At 42.5% G+C, this 16,331-nt stretch overlaps 2 protein-coding genes across 9 annotated transcripts in view; both read right to left on the bottom strand.

The window, feature by feature from the left end:
- LOC308480430 (fer-1-like protein 4) overlaps positions 1-9,203 on the bottom strand; it is a 58,502-nt gene extending 49,299 nt beyond the window's left edge. The window contains exons 1-7 of one of the 2 annotated variants that reach the window (XM_081011883.1): positions 9,154-9,168; positions 7,760-7,979; positions 4,695-4,750; positions 4,011-4,099; positions 2,513-2,612; positions 1,538-1,629; positions 414-455 (exon numbers count right to left, since the gene is read on the bottom strand). In XM_081011883.1, coding sequence (XP_080868009.1) covers positions 414-455; positions 1,538-1,629; positions 2,513-2,612; positions 4,011-4,099; positions 4,695-4,750; positions 7,760-7,838 — 458 coding nt within the window. In that variant the 5' untranslated portion in view covers positions 7,839-7,979; positions 9,154-9,168. Of the gene's footprint in view, positions 1-413; positions 456-1,537; positions 1,630-2,512; positions 2,613-4,010; positions 4,100-4,694; positions 4,751-7,759; positions 7,980-8,908 lie in introns of both variants that reach the window. The other variant, XM_081011884.1, reaches the window with a different exon arrangement.
- Positions 9,204-12,387: 3,184 nt separating this feature from the next.
- CPNE1 (copine 1) overlaps positions 12,388-16,331 on the bottom strand; it is a 53,181-nt gene continuing 49,237 nt past the window's right edge. For all 7 annotated transcript variants that reach the window (XM_081011903.1, XM_081011897.1, XM_081011901.1 and 4 more), the window contains one exon: positions 12,388-16,014. In XM_081011903.1, coding sequence (XP_080868029.1) covers positions 15,898-16,014 — 117 coding nt within the window. In that variant the 3' untranslated portion in view covers positions 12,388-15,897. The remainder of the gene's footprint in view (positions 16,015-16,331) is intronic.

The following is a 16,331-nucleotide window of genomic DNA, read 5'->3' as shown; positions in this document are numbered from 1 at the left end:
TGCTGGAAGCGCCCTGCTCCCTCCTGTGCCAGATCATCGCAGCATTGGAGAGGGGCAGTGGCAGCGCCTCTCTGATGCTTCCACGCTGTGTGTGATCGCAGCATCTGAGAGGGGCAGTGCCGCCACCTCTCCAATGCTTTCGCCCCTGGGTCAGGCCTGACTTGGGAGTGGAGCAGCTACCGCCCACGCCCCATGCCCCAGCCCCGAAGGCCAGCCTGGGCACGGCTTCATTCCATAAGGGAACTATAGTGGTTGTGCCCCCTCAAAAAAATGCACCCAGGACAACGGCCCCCTCCCAGCCCCCCACGCTGCACCACTGCCCCAACTTGTGGTTTTGAACCAGTGCATAAAAGCTTTTGTATTTGATCGAGTAACTCAGAATATCAGGTTATAAAATGGAATAGGACACTTACTCCAGCTCCTCAAATCCAGGGTTGCGGATTATAACCTCTGAGCTATATTAAACAGGGGGAGAAAATGAATAATGACAAGCATGCACTGACTGCAGAAAACAGCTCTCTATCCAATTTAACCTTTCTTGGGTTATTTCCATAATAGGGCCCTTTATCCCTGCTGAGGGTTTAAATTTCTGCAGTTAACTAGAAGCTGAATAATGACTATGAGTACACACACAGTTTAAACTGTTGCTCTAGTCTATTTCCCAGTTGGGACAGGGGCATCATAAACAAGATATTTAAAAAGAAAGGATGTCAACTGTGAAAACCCTGGAATGCAATTGTTTTGTCTCCACTCTCTGGAAAACCTGAGTGAGTGAATGATATCAATGTTAGCTGCACTGACTGGTGAATCTTCTTAATGGGTTGCAGTCTCTCTTGGCCTAACATTTCATACCAACAGAGTGATTCTGATGGCAATCAGAACCCCTCAGATTAGTGGTTGAGAGAGGCCAGTTATGGTGCAATTACTTCCAAAGCAACATTATGAGTAATATGCTTAACTGTGACAAATTCTCTTTCATGCCTCAAAACCCACATTGCCTGGGGCTAGTCATTCATTTTGCACTTGCATGAGCCCTGTATGTGCTGAAATCTTATCTTTGCTGATCTTACATTTCTCTGCTTGTTGTAGAAATGCTTTGAAATCTCCTAACAGGGGAGAGTACGGTGGAGACATACCTGTAGGAATGCTGACTGAATAGCAGACATCTAAGTCTGTGCTTTAAAACTAAGGGTATAATATAAACTCCCCCCCTCCCACTGGTGGGACTTTGTGGAGCAGTGGAACCACTCCCACATTTGTAACCCTGCTGGTTTCAGCAAATATGGGGAGGATGATCAAAGTGGATGCCATCTTTCCGGCTATAAACTGGCTCCCAGGCAAGCTCAGTCCAGCTCTAGCCTTTCTCAGCCCTTGGAACACCCATTTCGGGATTCTGCCAGCTGTTGGTAGGGATCCTGCCCACCTGTTTGGTAACTAGGAGGAGGCTGACTGAGCTAGGTTTCCTGAGTGGAAGGACACTTCTGCCTAGTCCTACCTTCTGCCCAGTGTAATTTTCTTCTCACATTATATCCAGTACCTGTCTTTCATCTGATAGACAAAATCTTCTTCAGCCCATGTTCCTGCGGCTCCATCAGGAGGCTGGTATCGCAGATCTAGTTCAATATATATCTATATGGGAAAGGCAAACCATAGGAAGACCACAACTGTTATAAGGCAGCTGGCTTGGGGAGGTTTTTTGCCCTGAAATACAGGATGTAAATTGGTATGGACAGTGTTTTTTTTTTCTTTAAAAAAATGTTTAGGGGTACTCTCATTTTGACTCAGGAAAAACACCATTTTACAGATCAAATAAGGAAAAATAAATACAGTAAATGGACAAAAGTACAAAGATTCACAAAATATTTAGGAGTATGCATCCCCCTGCATCCCCCCCATAAAACAAGTATTGGGTATGGATAAATGCATGCATGAAATATGTAAGAATATTTTAAAACAGAAGAGAATATAGTAAATGCACATACAAAAGTAAGTAAAAAATAACAGTGAGCTAAATTAAGTGGAGGCCTAGTATCTCAGCCTAACCCACCTCGCAGGACGGTTGTGAGGTAGGGACCATGTATGCTGTTCTGAGCTCTTTGGAGGAAAGGCGGAATTAAACATATAATAAATGGACCATTTTTTGTGCATGCCCAAAACCAAAATCTAAGAATGTTAGCAATGGAAGATGTCTGCAGAAAGAATCTTCCATAACTCATGTAGGATCTCTTTCGAGGAAATAGGAGCCTAACACGTATTAAGTGCTTTGTCAAGTTAGCTGTGGCACTCAAAAGCCAGCTCACTGGTGCTTTTCAAGTGTCCCTGGGCATAGCCAGGATTTTTGTTGGGGGGGCAGAACTTTTGTTAGGGGGCAGAACTGATGTGATTGGTCAGTTAGTTAAGTATTTCTATTGTTTTACTTGAACTGGGGGGTGTGCAGTTGCCCCCCCCAGCCCCACCCTTGGCTACACCCATGCAAGTATCCCAGTATTCTGATGATAGTCAAACTACTTACACCTGTGATGCTGTGGTTTTTGTCAACCAGAGCCTCTCTGATGTTTAGTCGTCCAGATGTTACTAAGTGCTGAAGGCTTATAACTAAGGAACCAAGTAATCTACAATGAAAGAATAAGCAATGTTGAAACAGAGTACTAATGTATGCTGGGGGATGATGAGACATGAATAGAAACATATCGGTGTGAGCTGGTAATTCTGCATCATGGGTAGCCAGTGCGGTACCCTCCAGATGCTATTAGACATCAACCCCATCCAGCATGACCAACAGTCAGGGAATCAGGGATGTGGAGCTCAGCAGTCCAGCAACATCTGACTATTCCTATTCCACCCATTGAAAAGACTGAGGAAGACTACATTTCTTTGTGTGCAGGCAGGCATGTATACACATATGACCGTTAGGGTACCCAGGTATCAGCCAAGAGATCATGGATATATCTTTAACAGGGTAAAAGCACTTGAGTCTCCTGCACTTGTGCCACTGCTTCTCCAGTCCCTTTACTGTTTCTCTTGCTGTTTTGGAATGTTTAAGGGTGTCTGAGTTGAAGTGCTGGGACAGGAGAAAGGTTAGACTACCATGTGAGCCCTTCTTCTCCCCTGCTTATAATGGACCCCCTAGGAATGCACCTTTTGCCGTGCACTGGTGGGTGTTGAATTCAGGCAGCGGCCATTTTACACGCATCCAACTGACACGTGACCACTGACCTCTGGGTCCTTTTGTCCTGGAAGAGGGCAGAATGGGAGGCAGAATAGGGTGCAGTGGGTGGGGCGTAATGGGCTGTTATGGGGCAGGGCAGGGCAGGCTTATGCATGCTCTGTCGATGCATGGGGAGGGGGGGCAAGGAACAGAACCCCTGCTCAAAATGGTTGCCATTTGTACAAGCAAAGGAGTAGTGTTTGAAATCTTAACCAGTTCTAATGCTCGCACAACTTGATTGCCTTGCAATTGTTCAGTGGCAATGTTTCTCAACAATGTCCACTTATGTACCTGCCATTGAACCTCCCACACCCTGGTGACTTCACAAAATGTGATCCCATATTGACATTTGACCTCTCTGGGGTGGCTGCCTGTATGTGTCAAAGCATGAGTATTTGGCTGTAGGCAAAGAAGAGGGTGGATATGGATTAGGGATTCATCAGGTCAGTTTAGAACCCACCATCTGCTTCAGTTGAGCTCTGATTTAGACAACTCACAATACTCCTGCATCCAAATCACCAAAATTTAATTCTGTTGATATTTAAGTCAAGGGCATATATTTTAAATCCACTTAACCCAGTTGTGCCATCCAGAGTCCACTGGAAGGTCATAAAGTCATAAAGAACACAATTTGCCTGAGGCAAAGTACAGCAACAAGACCTTCCCAATGGAGGCATGTGTTGATTTCTGTGAAATTTGTGAAATGGACACATACATTGGTGACATCAGCCAGGCTTGTTGCCCTAAGCCTAAATCTAGCTAGTGCCTCATAGTCACCCGCTTGAAATAAATATGAACTTACCTATTACTGAATACCTTACTGCAGTTGTAAACTTTAACAATCAGCATCTCTTCCATAATCAGCTTTCCATAGTGTGGCCAGCGAAAAAGCTAAAAAGAAAAGACGAGCAGCAGAATTCAGGGTGGGCTTCTGGAGCTCCTGAAGAGCCCACTTCCCGAGTTCTTTATGGCATATACCAGCCTTCACCAACCTGGTGCCCTCCAGATATTTTGGACTATAACTCCCACCAGCCCCAGCCATGTTGTTGAGGCAAGTCATCCGAAACATCTGGAGGGTAGTGAGGGCTGTCATATATAGTTAGATGGGTACCAAGGTATAGGGTATCTTAAAACAACACATGAGAGTAAGGCAGTCATCACATCTTTTGAGTCACAGAACTTCACACATTAAACAATGGTGAGAGAAGGCTTGTCATCACTTTCTCTTATTGCTCAGTAACCTATCTTAATATACTGGGGAAATTATAACAATATATGATTTAATAAAAGTAGACTGTGGGGCAGAATGAGATGCCTTCAGCCAGATCATGCTGCTTCAAGCTATTCATCAGCCTGGGGACACTATTTTGCTGTGGTAGACATGTCAAGTGTGAAGACGCTTGTCCACAAACACTTTGGGAGCATATGCTAATGTGTCATAACTGAAAACTCAATCCTCTTTGAGCACAATGTAATGCTTCCTCACCTCTCCAAAGACTACTTCCTGGCCACAGTGTATCTTCTTTGTCTTCTGAGTAAAACCTTAGGGGGGGAAATGCAGAGTTTGTCATTCTAGAATAGTGGTGAACCCGTTCTCACAACAGCCAACCCAGATGCCTATGGCAGGGATGAGGAATCTCTAGCCCTCCAGATCTTGTTGGACTCCAGCTCCCATCAGCCCCAGGTAGTATGACTGACCAACAGCCAGGGACGACGAGTGTTGTACTTCAATGAATCTGATGTTAACAGAAGCTTCTCTCTAGCCTTAGCATGCTGCTACTAGCATGTGTTTAGAAAACAGAGATCCAAATAATTTTGCCTAGAAAAGCACCACAGCTCAGAAAACATTCCTGGTCACCCTTTGCCTTGCACTTGAGTTACCTGGTAAGGTCTCCTTGATAGGACTTCCCATGCTGCTGTGCAGGGAGAACTCAGAGCACTGACACCTTTGATAAAGCCACCTGTGTCTTTTTGAGGTATATATCAGACTTGATCATAATAGCACACCTAAAGCCAATTGCTATCTAAAGAGTGTTTTGGAAACTAGTTGTCTGAAGGGATATGCACAGGTGATGTCTCAGACATCCCACTGTTGTTATTTAAAAGAAACAGAAACGTTATCCTTGCCATTGTGTATGCCCCCTTGCATTTTATCCACACAACAATGCTGTGATGGCTGAGAGTATGTGGCTGGCCCAGTATCACCCATGAAGCTTTGTGGCTGAATGGGGATTTGAAGCTGGGTATTCCTGATCTAAGTCAAGCATTCTAATTACTGTTAGTACCCTCATTACACTAGTACCTCAGGTTACGTACTTAATTCGTTCCGGAGGTCCGTTCTTAACCTGAAACTGTTCTTAACCTGAAGCACCACTTTAGCTAATGGGGCCTCCTGCTGCTGCTGCTGCACCACCGGAGCACAATTTCTGTTCTCATCCTGAAGCAAAGTTCTTAACCCGAGGTACTGTTTCTGGGTTAGCGGAATCTGTAACCTGAAGCGTATGTAACCTGAAGCGTATGTAACCCGAGGTACCACTGTATAGATAACAAAATGTTCTAAGTTTTCCCCGCTAGCCATGGTAGAATACATGCAAGGAGGAAGACTAAATAATGGTGACTTTAGAAGCTTTTCCCATAATTGAAAGCAAAACTCTAGCTTGCATTCGGTGGTGTGAGCTTTTAATCCACTGTCTTACTGGACTTTTGTACACAAATAACTTTCTTTTAGCATAAGAGGAATTATCCCTGGATATACGGAGAGGAAGCCTCTGCATAGTGTTAGAAGTTGTTGTATGACATGAATGCTCTAAATAAGGGGGAACCAGGGAACAAGGATTTATGGGATTATAGAGAGTGTGACACAGGGGAGGGAGACAGGTTGCTAGATGAAATTATCATAATTTTTGGTTTTAATTTAGAGGGGGGAAACTGTTCACCTATCTGGGTTTCTTGGTTGTTCAAAGGAAACAAAGCTTACCACACGGATTATCACCATAACTAAGACATGACCTGATAATTCACTGCCACTTTTTAACAAGCAGATGGGAACACCTCTTTCCTTTAGCAAATATTTCATTGCAGTGGAATGTACACAAAGGATACTAGGCTGTTATCAGCTACTGAGTCAACAACTACTGGTGAGTTGCTGGACTTAAATAGAGACCAAAGAGGAAATGACTGACTGACAAAAAAGCTGCAAGAGAAATCCCTCCTTGGACAGAGAAGTGAAAATGTTTCTGAGGTGGGTAATTCAAATCACTGGAAGCATTGCCTAAAAGATCTAACTGAATCCTTGTAGCCAGAGCATAGTTACTTGGAGGTGAATGTTACTTCATACATTAGGTTTTTCCTGCACAAGAAGTAATCTTCTAGGAAAAGTGGGATCTTTTGATAATTCCTATATCTTGCTGACCTCCATTAAATTAACCTCCAATTAAGATTAACATTGCAGAATGGGTTTCTATATGTTTTTTTTTTGCTGTCCTATCTCCAGTACAAAATATTGTCCATTCAGGTGATTGGACAATCTGAATTCTGCCTCCACACCTTGTTACTAGTAATGCATACATATATGAGGAACGAACAGGCCTTTTTTTAAAGGTAATTTAGGTTTTTTAAAAAATTAGCTGAATTCACCAGAACTCAGTTCTGGTACCTGTCAGGTGCATAGCTGTCAACGTTCCCCTTTTTTTTAAGAGTAATTCCCTTATGCCGAATAGGATTCCTCACAAGAAAATGGAAAAGTTGACAGCTATGCTCAGGTGGGCACCATTGTCATTACAAGAGAACAAGGGAAGCGTTCATGGTGAGTTCCGGCACCTCTTTTTCTAGAAAACTTGGACTGGGAATGACTATTTGCTCCTAGGTGGTTATAAGACTTAAGAGGTGTTTCTTTTGAGGGTATGTGTGTATGTGACTGAGGAGAAAGTTTTTCTTTTTTTCTTAAAGAGAGCTGCTTCTCACGACAAATTTTCTATACAGCTAAGTACAGCCTTGTAAGAAATTAAGTTATGTGCATATACAGTCCTGTGTGTTTAACATACACACGGCTATTTCACCACATATTAGAGTTGAGGGAAGCCCTGCATGGGGGCCAGCTCCCATAGCACACTCTTGCAGTGAAACAGACAGAGATCAGTATGTTTGTTACATGTGATGTTGTACACACAGATGCAGGCACTTTCAAAAAAGAGAGTGCTATGTGTGTTGTTTTTTTTAAAAAATGTATCATATGTGAAGCGTTCCTCGGTTTCAGAACTTTCTTCAAGGTTACATGAACAAGCATATTCCATGACAGAACAAGCAGGACCACAGCTCACATAACAGACATGTTCATATAACTGAAAAGGAAAGGCAGTGGTACCTCTACACAATGCACAGAGTCCCACACATCTGCATCTTGGCCCCCTGATGCATTTTCATCACCTCAGGCTAAAGCAAACAGATTCCTGGGCTACCAGTTCCTTCTCCCCTTCCCCAAACCTTGGATGCATTTCCTTTCCTTCCCACCTCACCCCGACTTCCTTCCCCGCGCCTCCCCATGCTCCGCACCTCGGAAATTCAGTTGCACCTGCCGCTCCCCTGTCCCTGGCAGGTGGGTGACCCTCTTGACGCTGACACTCAGGGCCATGGTGCTGCCAGGGCTTGGCTCGCTTCAGCACTGACCAGGCGTGAGGGCTGGCTGCTAAACAGTCCAGGGCTCCACCTGTCTCGTCACTCAGTGAGTCAGGCCTGGGGACTCACCAAGCAGGTTTGGCTGCCCAGACCCCACCTGCAAGTCACACATTATCCAATATTGGCAAGTACGTTCAAAGTGGGTAGGCACCAATCACTCCAGGCTGTATTCAGTACTACAGTGGTACCTCAGGTTACAGATGCTTCAGGTTACATACGCTTCAGGTTACAGACTCTGCTAACCCAGAAATAGTCCTTCAGGTTAAGAACTTTGCTTCAGGATGAGAACAGAAATCGGGCTCCGGCGGCGTGGCAGCAGCAGGAGGCCCCATTAGCTAAAGTGGTGCTTCAGGTTAAGAACAGTTTCAGGTTAAGTACGGACCTCCGGAACGAATTAAGTACTTAATCTGAGGTACCACTGTAGTGCTTCTCAGAGTAGGCCCATTGAAATTAATAAGACATGACTGAATTCTTAGCATTAGCTATAGCCCTCTATCCTCACCACTCTGATTCTCCTTAATACAAGCCATGTGCCTAACGAGCATAAGTCACAGCCAGCTGAGGAACAGCAGCCATTTCCCCCTCAGCAGGTCAATGAGGTAATTTTAAACTCTGGATTTAATGGTCTGATTGAGGATGGGGGCTCTTCAGATATGTGTATTATTCACAGACTTTGGACCCTTTCATCCATACTTTTTATCACACATTCATGATTTGTGCTCCCCATGCTATCCAGGTGCTCATACATAATCTCATTTTCAATACTACTTATGCCTGCAAAAATTTTGGGGTGGTCACACTGCTTCATTTCCAGTCAGTGCAAGTCCCGTATCTTTCTGCTAAAACCTTGTGGCTTTTTATACCACAAATATGGTTTATTTTTGCCATGCTTTTCTTGCACGAAAGCTCATCTGGACAGTAATTATATGGTAGGACTGGGTAAGTGTTGCAGAACTAATAACGCAGAATAAATTCACCACTGATCCATTACTATTGTGTCACCAACATATAGCAGAATGCACCCACAATGAAGCAACAGTCTGGAAGGGCCTTTCATGATAAGTAGGCCCTGTTGTGTTTGGGGGCCCTCATTCTGCTATGGGGCTCTAGACTTCTCTCCCCCGCCCCCCTGCCACCTTTCTCTGACTCCACCACAGTTATTTGTTCAATACATCTGGGGCCCCATCTATCTTTCCACTTGACCTTCTATATAATGCCCCCTCCACTCAACCAGTGGAAGTAAAGTGTCAGATCAGAAGCTGCAAATTTACTTCAAGTGATGTATTCAGGTCTGGAGCAGTGTGCAAGAGCCCTAATACAGTGGTACCTCAGGTTACAGACTCCACTAACCCAGAAATAGTACCTCAGGTTAAGAACTTTTCCTCAGGATGAGAACGGAAATCGCACGGCGGCAGCGTGAGACCCCATTAGCTAAAGTGGTACCTTAGGTTAAGAACAGTTTCAGGTTAAGAATGGACCTCCAGAATGAATTAAGTTCTTAACCAGAGGTACCACTGTATTAGTATCATTTCTTCATATATATTTAGAATATCTAGTGAATAACATAAATTCACCGCCAATCCTAAATACATTTGGAGGTTCCATAATTTCTGCTTGAGTGCCATAAACACTTCCCACAGTCCATATTGTGTTTCCCCTCTCTTTTCTAGTTGTTGACAGAATAGGTGGAGCACATGTGACTTGCCTCCTGCTTAGTTCCAAGATTCTGTTTGCTTCCTTTGCTGAGAAACTTGAAAATGAATTCCCTTGTCATGTACATGTTTGCAGTATTATTCTGTCCTGTTTCTTTCTCAGACCATTTATTCTCTCTCAATATTTTAGTTAGTTCTAGCCACAAGGGCTGGCCCATCTGTGAGGGAAGGTGAGGTAACCTCCTCAGGTAGCAGATTCCGTTGTAGAACTTCATTCACCCTTTATTCCCTGGCAGGGAAGGGGGCACCATTTTGTATTGGGCTGGCCCTGCTTTTTGTTCTGAGGAACTGTAGCCTTATGAGGCTTTGCCCTCGGGTGGGAAAAATATTGCGCCCGGGAAAGGGAAGTGGGTGTCAACAGACACTCAAGGAATAGTTTCGGAGAAAAGGCTTTTATTTCTACCATCCATGAACTGGTAGAAGGAGCAAGTGTGATAGTTCACAAAAGCATGCACGAAGTTCACAGTCATGTGCACAAACATATATACCCCTTTCCAGTTCCCTCCTCCTTTCTCCTCCTTCCAGAGTCCTGCCCCATGAGTTCCTCTGAGCATGAACAGAAAGCTGTCTTGGGACTATTGTGGACTCTTGGCACCCTTCCCAGGAAAGGGGAGTGAGAGTGGTTCAGCATGTCCAACCGAATGAGATAAGATTCAGTTTCTCAGGTCTGCTTTGAACAGAGCCTATGCATTAGCTTTTTGAAGCCTTCTCGTACAGATAAAAAGTAACGGTTTGCCCTTGCAACAGCAGAGCAAATGATTTTGAAAAGTTTTGAGAAGCTTTGAGCCTGCTTTGGGGGGGGGGGGTGACTTCGGGCCTAGGTGGGGTCACCTGTCCTCACCTTCCTTCAGAACGAACTGAAGAATTATCAGATCAGGAGCTGCAAATTTGCAGACACATTTTCCTATATTGCACCTGCTTTGTGGTTGTACTTCAGTGTAGTTGGGACAATGTGCTGGGAATAGGTATGTGAATGGTCCTGCTTTGCAGCAGGGGCTTGGTCTTTCTGACCTCTTGGTCTCTTTTACCCCCAACACATAACCAGGGGTGTAGCATGTGGGAGGGGGGCGCTTCTGGAGCGATTGCCCTGGGTGCCTTTTTGGGGGGGGGGGGAGGCATGCTGGTCATGTTGCCCTCCTCAAGTCAGCTCTGCACCACTTTCCAAGGTCTGAGGAACTGGGATTGATGCATGGCTGTTGCGTCCTCACGCCACTTACCCCAGATTCCAGTCTTGCAAAGTGAGTTCACAGTCAGAAATGTATCTAGCTAGTACTCAGCAGAGTTATCTCTCATCAGTCTACCTCTGATGAGAGAAAATCAATCTGCCATGAGGCTCCCTCTCCCGGAAGTTTAATTTAATTGGTTTTCTCTTCCCTCCCCCCTCCCGAACATAGCTGTGCCACACTGGGATTTATCTAGGCAAAGGGTGTTTTCATATTGCACATGAACCCTCGGTCCACCCTTTCTCTGTTGGAGCCAAGCAGTGATGATTTATATATGGCATGGAATGAATACCTAAGGCAATTTTCTCTTTTTCTTGTGTTTACACCTTCTGGAAACAAAGCTCATGGGTGTGTGGAGTGTGATTTATGATCGAGAGAAAAAGGGCGATGTCACGAGTTGCCACTTCTGTGTATGGCAAACAGCTGCCTACTAGGAAGCAGGGTAGCACAGAGGACTTGCTTACATCTGGGTTCTCAACAAAAAAACATCAGTTTTAGGACTGATTTCGTTAGCTGCTTTTTTTCATATAATTTGGTGATGTTTGAAATCACAACCTGGTGAGCTCAAGTCCAAGACTGAATAATAGATCTCTCCTCCATGAATTTATCTAATCCCATATTAAAGCCATCTAAGCTAATGATCAACACATCTTGCCGCCTTTGCAGACTACCTCAGTGTAACAGGTTTACATTGGCTCTGCATTGTTATTTTTACTGATTTTTATTTTAGTACTCTTGCTTGCTGAATACTGACAAGGAATAATTTTTTTTTTAAAGAATGGTAACGAATGCTACCTGCAGAAAGAGGAGCTTGTGTAACTTGAAGCAACCTGATTGACGCAAGGATTGTGATTTAGTACTTCTCCAGTGCTGTGCCAAATAGGAACTACGTGGTTGACTTGAATGACATTAAGTTTATAAGGACTTCTACACATACTGGAGGTAAGACCATTAAAAGGGGAAACTGAAGCACCTGTAGGCTACAAATATGCTGTGTAACTACATTCCAACCACTCCCCGTTAGGCTAAAGGTATAAGCCAAGTAGGAAGGCAGCTGCATGCGTCACAAGTGAACAGCACCAGAGGAACATGGATCCTGTGTTACAGGCTTTGCCACCATTGAGAATAGCTCTAAGTCAAATCTCATTTTGGGGAACTTTAAGCTTAGCAATTTAGCACCACTAGTGGGCAGATAACTGCATACACTCAGCTCAGATGTGCTTCTTACTGTGCCCCTTTTAGTTTGCAGCACACTAAATGCAAGGAAGTCACACCTCTCTCTTCTGCTCACCTTGTGTATGACTTAATTAACACATGAGCACACATAGCCCAACATAAAAGACATTACCCCCATTTGGGCATTCTTGCTCCTGTGTTTGTCAATATGAGAGTGATGTGCTGAGGAGCTCTGCGACCCTCCCTCCAATAACCTTTGCAATAAGAACCTAACAGTTTGTAATGACAGAGTCTTTGCACATGGTAATGGGGGTTTCAAGTAACAAAGAAGCCTTAACATCAATTTCCATCTATACCTGTGAAATTTTATTAAAATTAAGAGACTGAAGACACCTTGAGTTTGATAAAGAAATTTAATGGAGTTTGTGGTACACAAGATGATAATTCTTACATGAAGAACTGATTCTTTTCGGCATTAATCAACCAAACCAAGCAGTGCAATAGAATATCAATGTACCGTAATAATTTCCAAAAAAGCAAAGCATACTTTGGTAAAATACTCCATTTTCTACCAAAGAACCAGGCTGTCATTCCAAGTTGGCCAATAATATTCCCAGTGAAACAGTATGTGTGTAGCATCTCCCCCATGAGAAGGTCCTGCCAGTTATGCCAGCTGAACTCTGCCAGACCAGCAAGAAATGATAAAGAGAGCCCCAGACTGCGACAACCATGATGTATGAAAGACATAACTTATTCTGGCTGCAATCAAGACTGTCTTAAAAGGGACTATAGTTTACTAGCAGTGCATCTGCTTTGCATGCAGAAGGTTCCAGGTTCAATCACCAAAATTTCTAGTTAAAAGGATCAGATGAGAAAGACCTCTGCCTGAGACCTTAAAGAGATGTTGCAAGTCAGAGTCAACAATACTGGGGTAGATCCATAAACAGCATTATCTGGAGAGCTAGTCATACATATATTCTGGCGTATAGTATTGGGGATTACCAAACTATGTGCCAATAGGGCACACTAGTATACTGCAAAATAACACACAGCTCACACTATAGCTACCCACAAAGCATCACAATTGCTCAAAAAGCACTAAAAGGAGAGCAAGATGCTAATATGCTTTATTAACTCAATTTGCAATACCTCCCAATTTTCCACAGAACTGATTAAGAATATTTATGTTTCTGAATGTTAAATGGTGTGCACTTCTCCTGTTAATCCAGGAGAAAAGACCAATGTTGTGCCCTAGGCACCAAAAGTATTGACTACACTGACATCTGCAGAAAATCAGGACTGCTATAAAAGAATGGCAGCTTTCATAAGGAAAGGCACCAGCATTTCAGACTTCAACATAATCCAGTACAGACCAGCATTGAACAAGTACCTGTTCAGCCAGTAAATCACTGTTTAGCTTTGGAAAAGTCACTATCTGCAAAATGGAAATGTGAATGGCAGAAATAAGTGGTAGAGCAATGTAAGCATTGTATCACAGTGGTTAATACAGGCCAGAAGAAAAAGAAGCAAGCCGCTTTCATCATAATGCATTATCACTTTTATTGTACTGAAGAAAATAATAATCACATTAGAGTTTAATTCATCTGCACATAGCATCTTTCTTAAGGTTCAGAAATGGACAACTTTCAATTGTAACAGATTCAGCTTCCTCAACCTTGGCCCTCCAGATGTTTTGAGAATACAATTCCCAACATCCCTGACCACTGGTCCTGCTAGCTAGGGATCATGGGAGTTGTAGGCCAAAAACATCTGGAGGGCCGAGGTTGAGGAAGCCTGGTGCAGCATATACCTGCAACAGAACAGCATTCTGAGGTGGCAACAGGAATTATACTATTTCAGAATGCTTGGAGAAGGTGTCATTTTTAAATGTTACCCCAGATAATTTTTTTAAAGGAAATCTCTAAGTTTTCTACCTGCAAGAAGAAGTTTGTTTGTTAGTTTTTGTTTTTAAATGCAAGGAAGCATTAAAAATATTGAATGCTACTTACTGTACATGCAGTCTGGTGATACGGTCCATTCTCCCACTTTAGAAATCTACCACCTCATTCTCAGAAACTGTTTGAACACACGCAACCCACCAGAAGTAACAGCAAAGGAAGGTCCTAGGCTAGTATTCACTGTATATTTTGTTCCTGGAGAACTAAGTGTACATTTCACATAGCTGTTGAAATGATAAATATTGCAGTTCTAATTGAAACCTCTATAATTTGTATATCTAATTTATATAGGATCAAATTTATATATGGATCAAATTGCAGTTTCAAAAGAAGAGGCTATTTAGGTATTGTGCAGGGATTTTACTCTAATGTAATCTTCTTATATTTTGGAACAGTGATTAGTAATTAGTTGGTAGTATTAAATATTAAAGTTCTCCATATACTGTTTTTCTTAAATCCAATAAAGATTTTATATGTTTTAAAGTGCTTAAATCCAAAAGCTGTAGGGAGCATGTAATACATTTTATAAACAATACAGCTAAAATAATGTTGTCTAAAGCAAGCATCCAAGCTTTTGCTACAAATAAAACTACAGGATTGTAAATATTGCAATAAACCTGTGACAGATAGTGCAGCAGTTGCTTAACAGTACATCCACACACACCCCTTTTCCCAGGTGATAATTCAGAGACAGAAACACAAATTATCTCACTTGTTCTCCCCTGCATATCAGTGCACAGCCCAGTTTGAAACACACTGACCAAAATGCCCTTGAGAAAGAGTTTTTATATGTAAACAGCACCTTTGAAGCAAGAATCTCTTGATTTGCAATCAATTTTGGGACCTGAAGCTTAAGGTTTCATTGTAAATAAAGTACTAAAAAATTCATTGGCATTCCATAAAGGCATAGTAGAAATTAAGGCAATCAGTGATTTTGGTATATATCATTGCAAAATGATTTCTCTTTCTAGACACAGAAGAGACCATCCAGCAATACATGGTAAGTAATATATAACTATATATGTAAACTTTATAGCAGCTAGATTTCAAATACATTCTAAACTGAGAGAAGCAACCACTCACAAGACAATTCTTTTTAGTGAGCTGTATGAATACCTGGCCATTTTTTCCCCTTTTAGGTTTTTTTTTTGTAATTTTAGTACAAATACCTGGTGTTTTCATAATTTGTTATGAATGAACCTTCACAACTGACTCAAAAATGCAGTGAAGAGTTGAGCAGATTAAATAATAATATGGGAATGGGATATAAATCAGCAAGGGACAGAAGCAAGCATTAGCAGCCATTTTGTGATATAAGAAGTTTCACCACCTTCTGAAAGCCATGTCCCAAGCTCCATTCAGGTTCTGCGACTTCAGCAGAAAAATTAAAATTAAAAAAGCTTTCTTTTAAATCAAGAGCTAGGATCTTGACTTTTAAAAAACAAACAAACCCAAAATTCTTCATTAGGATTGTGTGCTGCACAGCATGGGCAGGTAGACAGAATGCAAATGGATTTGGCCATAAGGTATTCGTCAGTTTTCTAATAAGAAATGCCAAGAGCACTAGTATTCCTATACAGTGGTACCTGAGGTTACATACGCTTCAGGTTACACACTCCGTTAACCCAGAAATAGTGCTTCAGGTTAAGAACTTTGCTTCAGGATGAGAACAGAAATCGTGCTCCGGCGGCGAGGCCGGAGCCCATTAGCTAAAGTGGTGCTTCAGGTTAAGAACAGTTTCAGGTTAAGAACAGACCTCCGGAACGAATTAAGTACTTAACCCGAGGTACCACTGTATATTGTCTGCAAATATATCATATTCCCCATATATGTTGGAAGTACAGAAATATTGTTTTGAATGCAGAGTAATACATAGGGGAAAGGACTATTCACTGGAAAGCTCTATATGCAATATTCTTTTCCTTGTAAATGAAAGGTATTGTGCTTTATGGCTGTTTTTCTGAAGGCAACTTCATGGGATTCAGGCCAAGCATCTTGAAGTAGGATACCAGTTGCTTAGGAACTTCAGCTAACACTGACTGGTTAAGTGCCTCACGAGGAGCCTGTAACGAAGAAAGAGCAAGACAACATCAGTGACGACAAGAACAAGAAAAGGAATGGTTTTCATAGTTGGCTTTGGACATTATTATTAATTTTTTTAAAAAAATGTGCAAACAATGCTGTAAGAAATTCTGGGTCAAACTACAGAGTATGGTTTACTAAACCATGGTTTAGCATTACGTGTGAACTGTGTCCAACAGTCTCACTATGATTTGTTTACTGCCAACAAACCACAATCTGAAGTTATAGTTTGTGGTTGGATTATGAAACTTGGCTTGTTTTGCCTACATTGTAGCATTATGTGTGAACCAAAGAGTTT

The sequence above is a fragment of the Podarcis pityusensis genome (assembly GCF_964106645.2).
Source record: "Podarcis pityusensis genome assembly, chromosome: 6".
Taxonomy (NCBI): domain Eukaryota; kingdom Metazoa; phylum Chordata; class Lepidosauria; order Squamata; family Lacertidae; genus Podarcis; species Podarcis pityusensis.
This window is presented reverse-complemented; position numbering and strand designations above follow the sequence as displayed.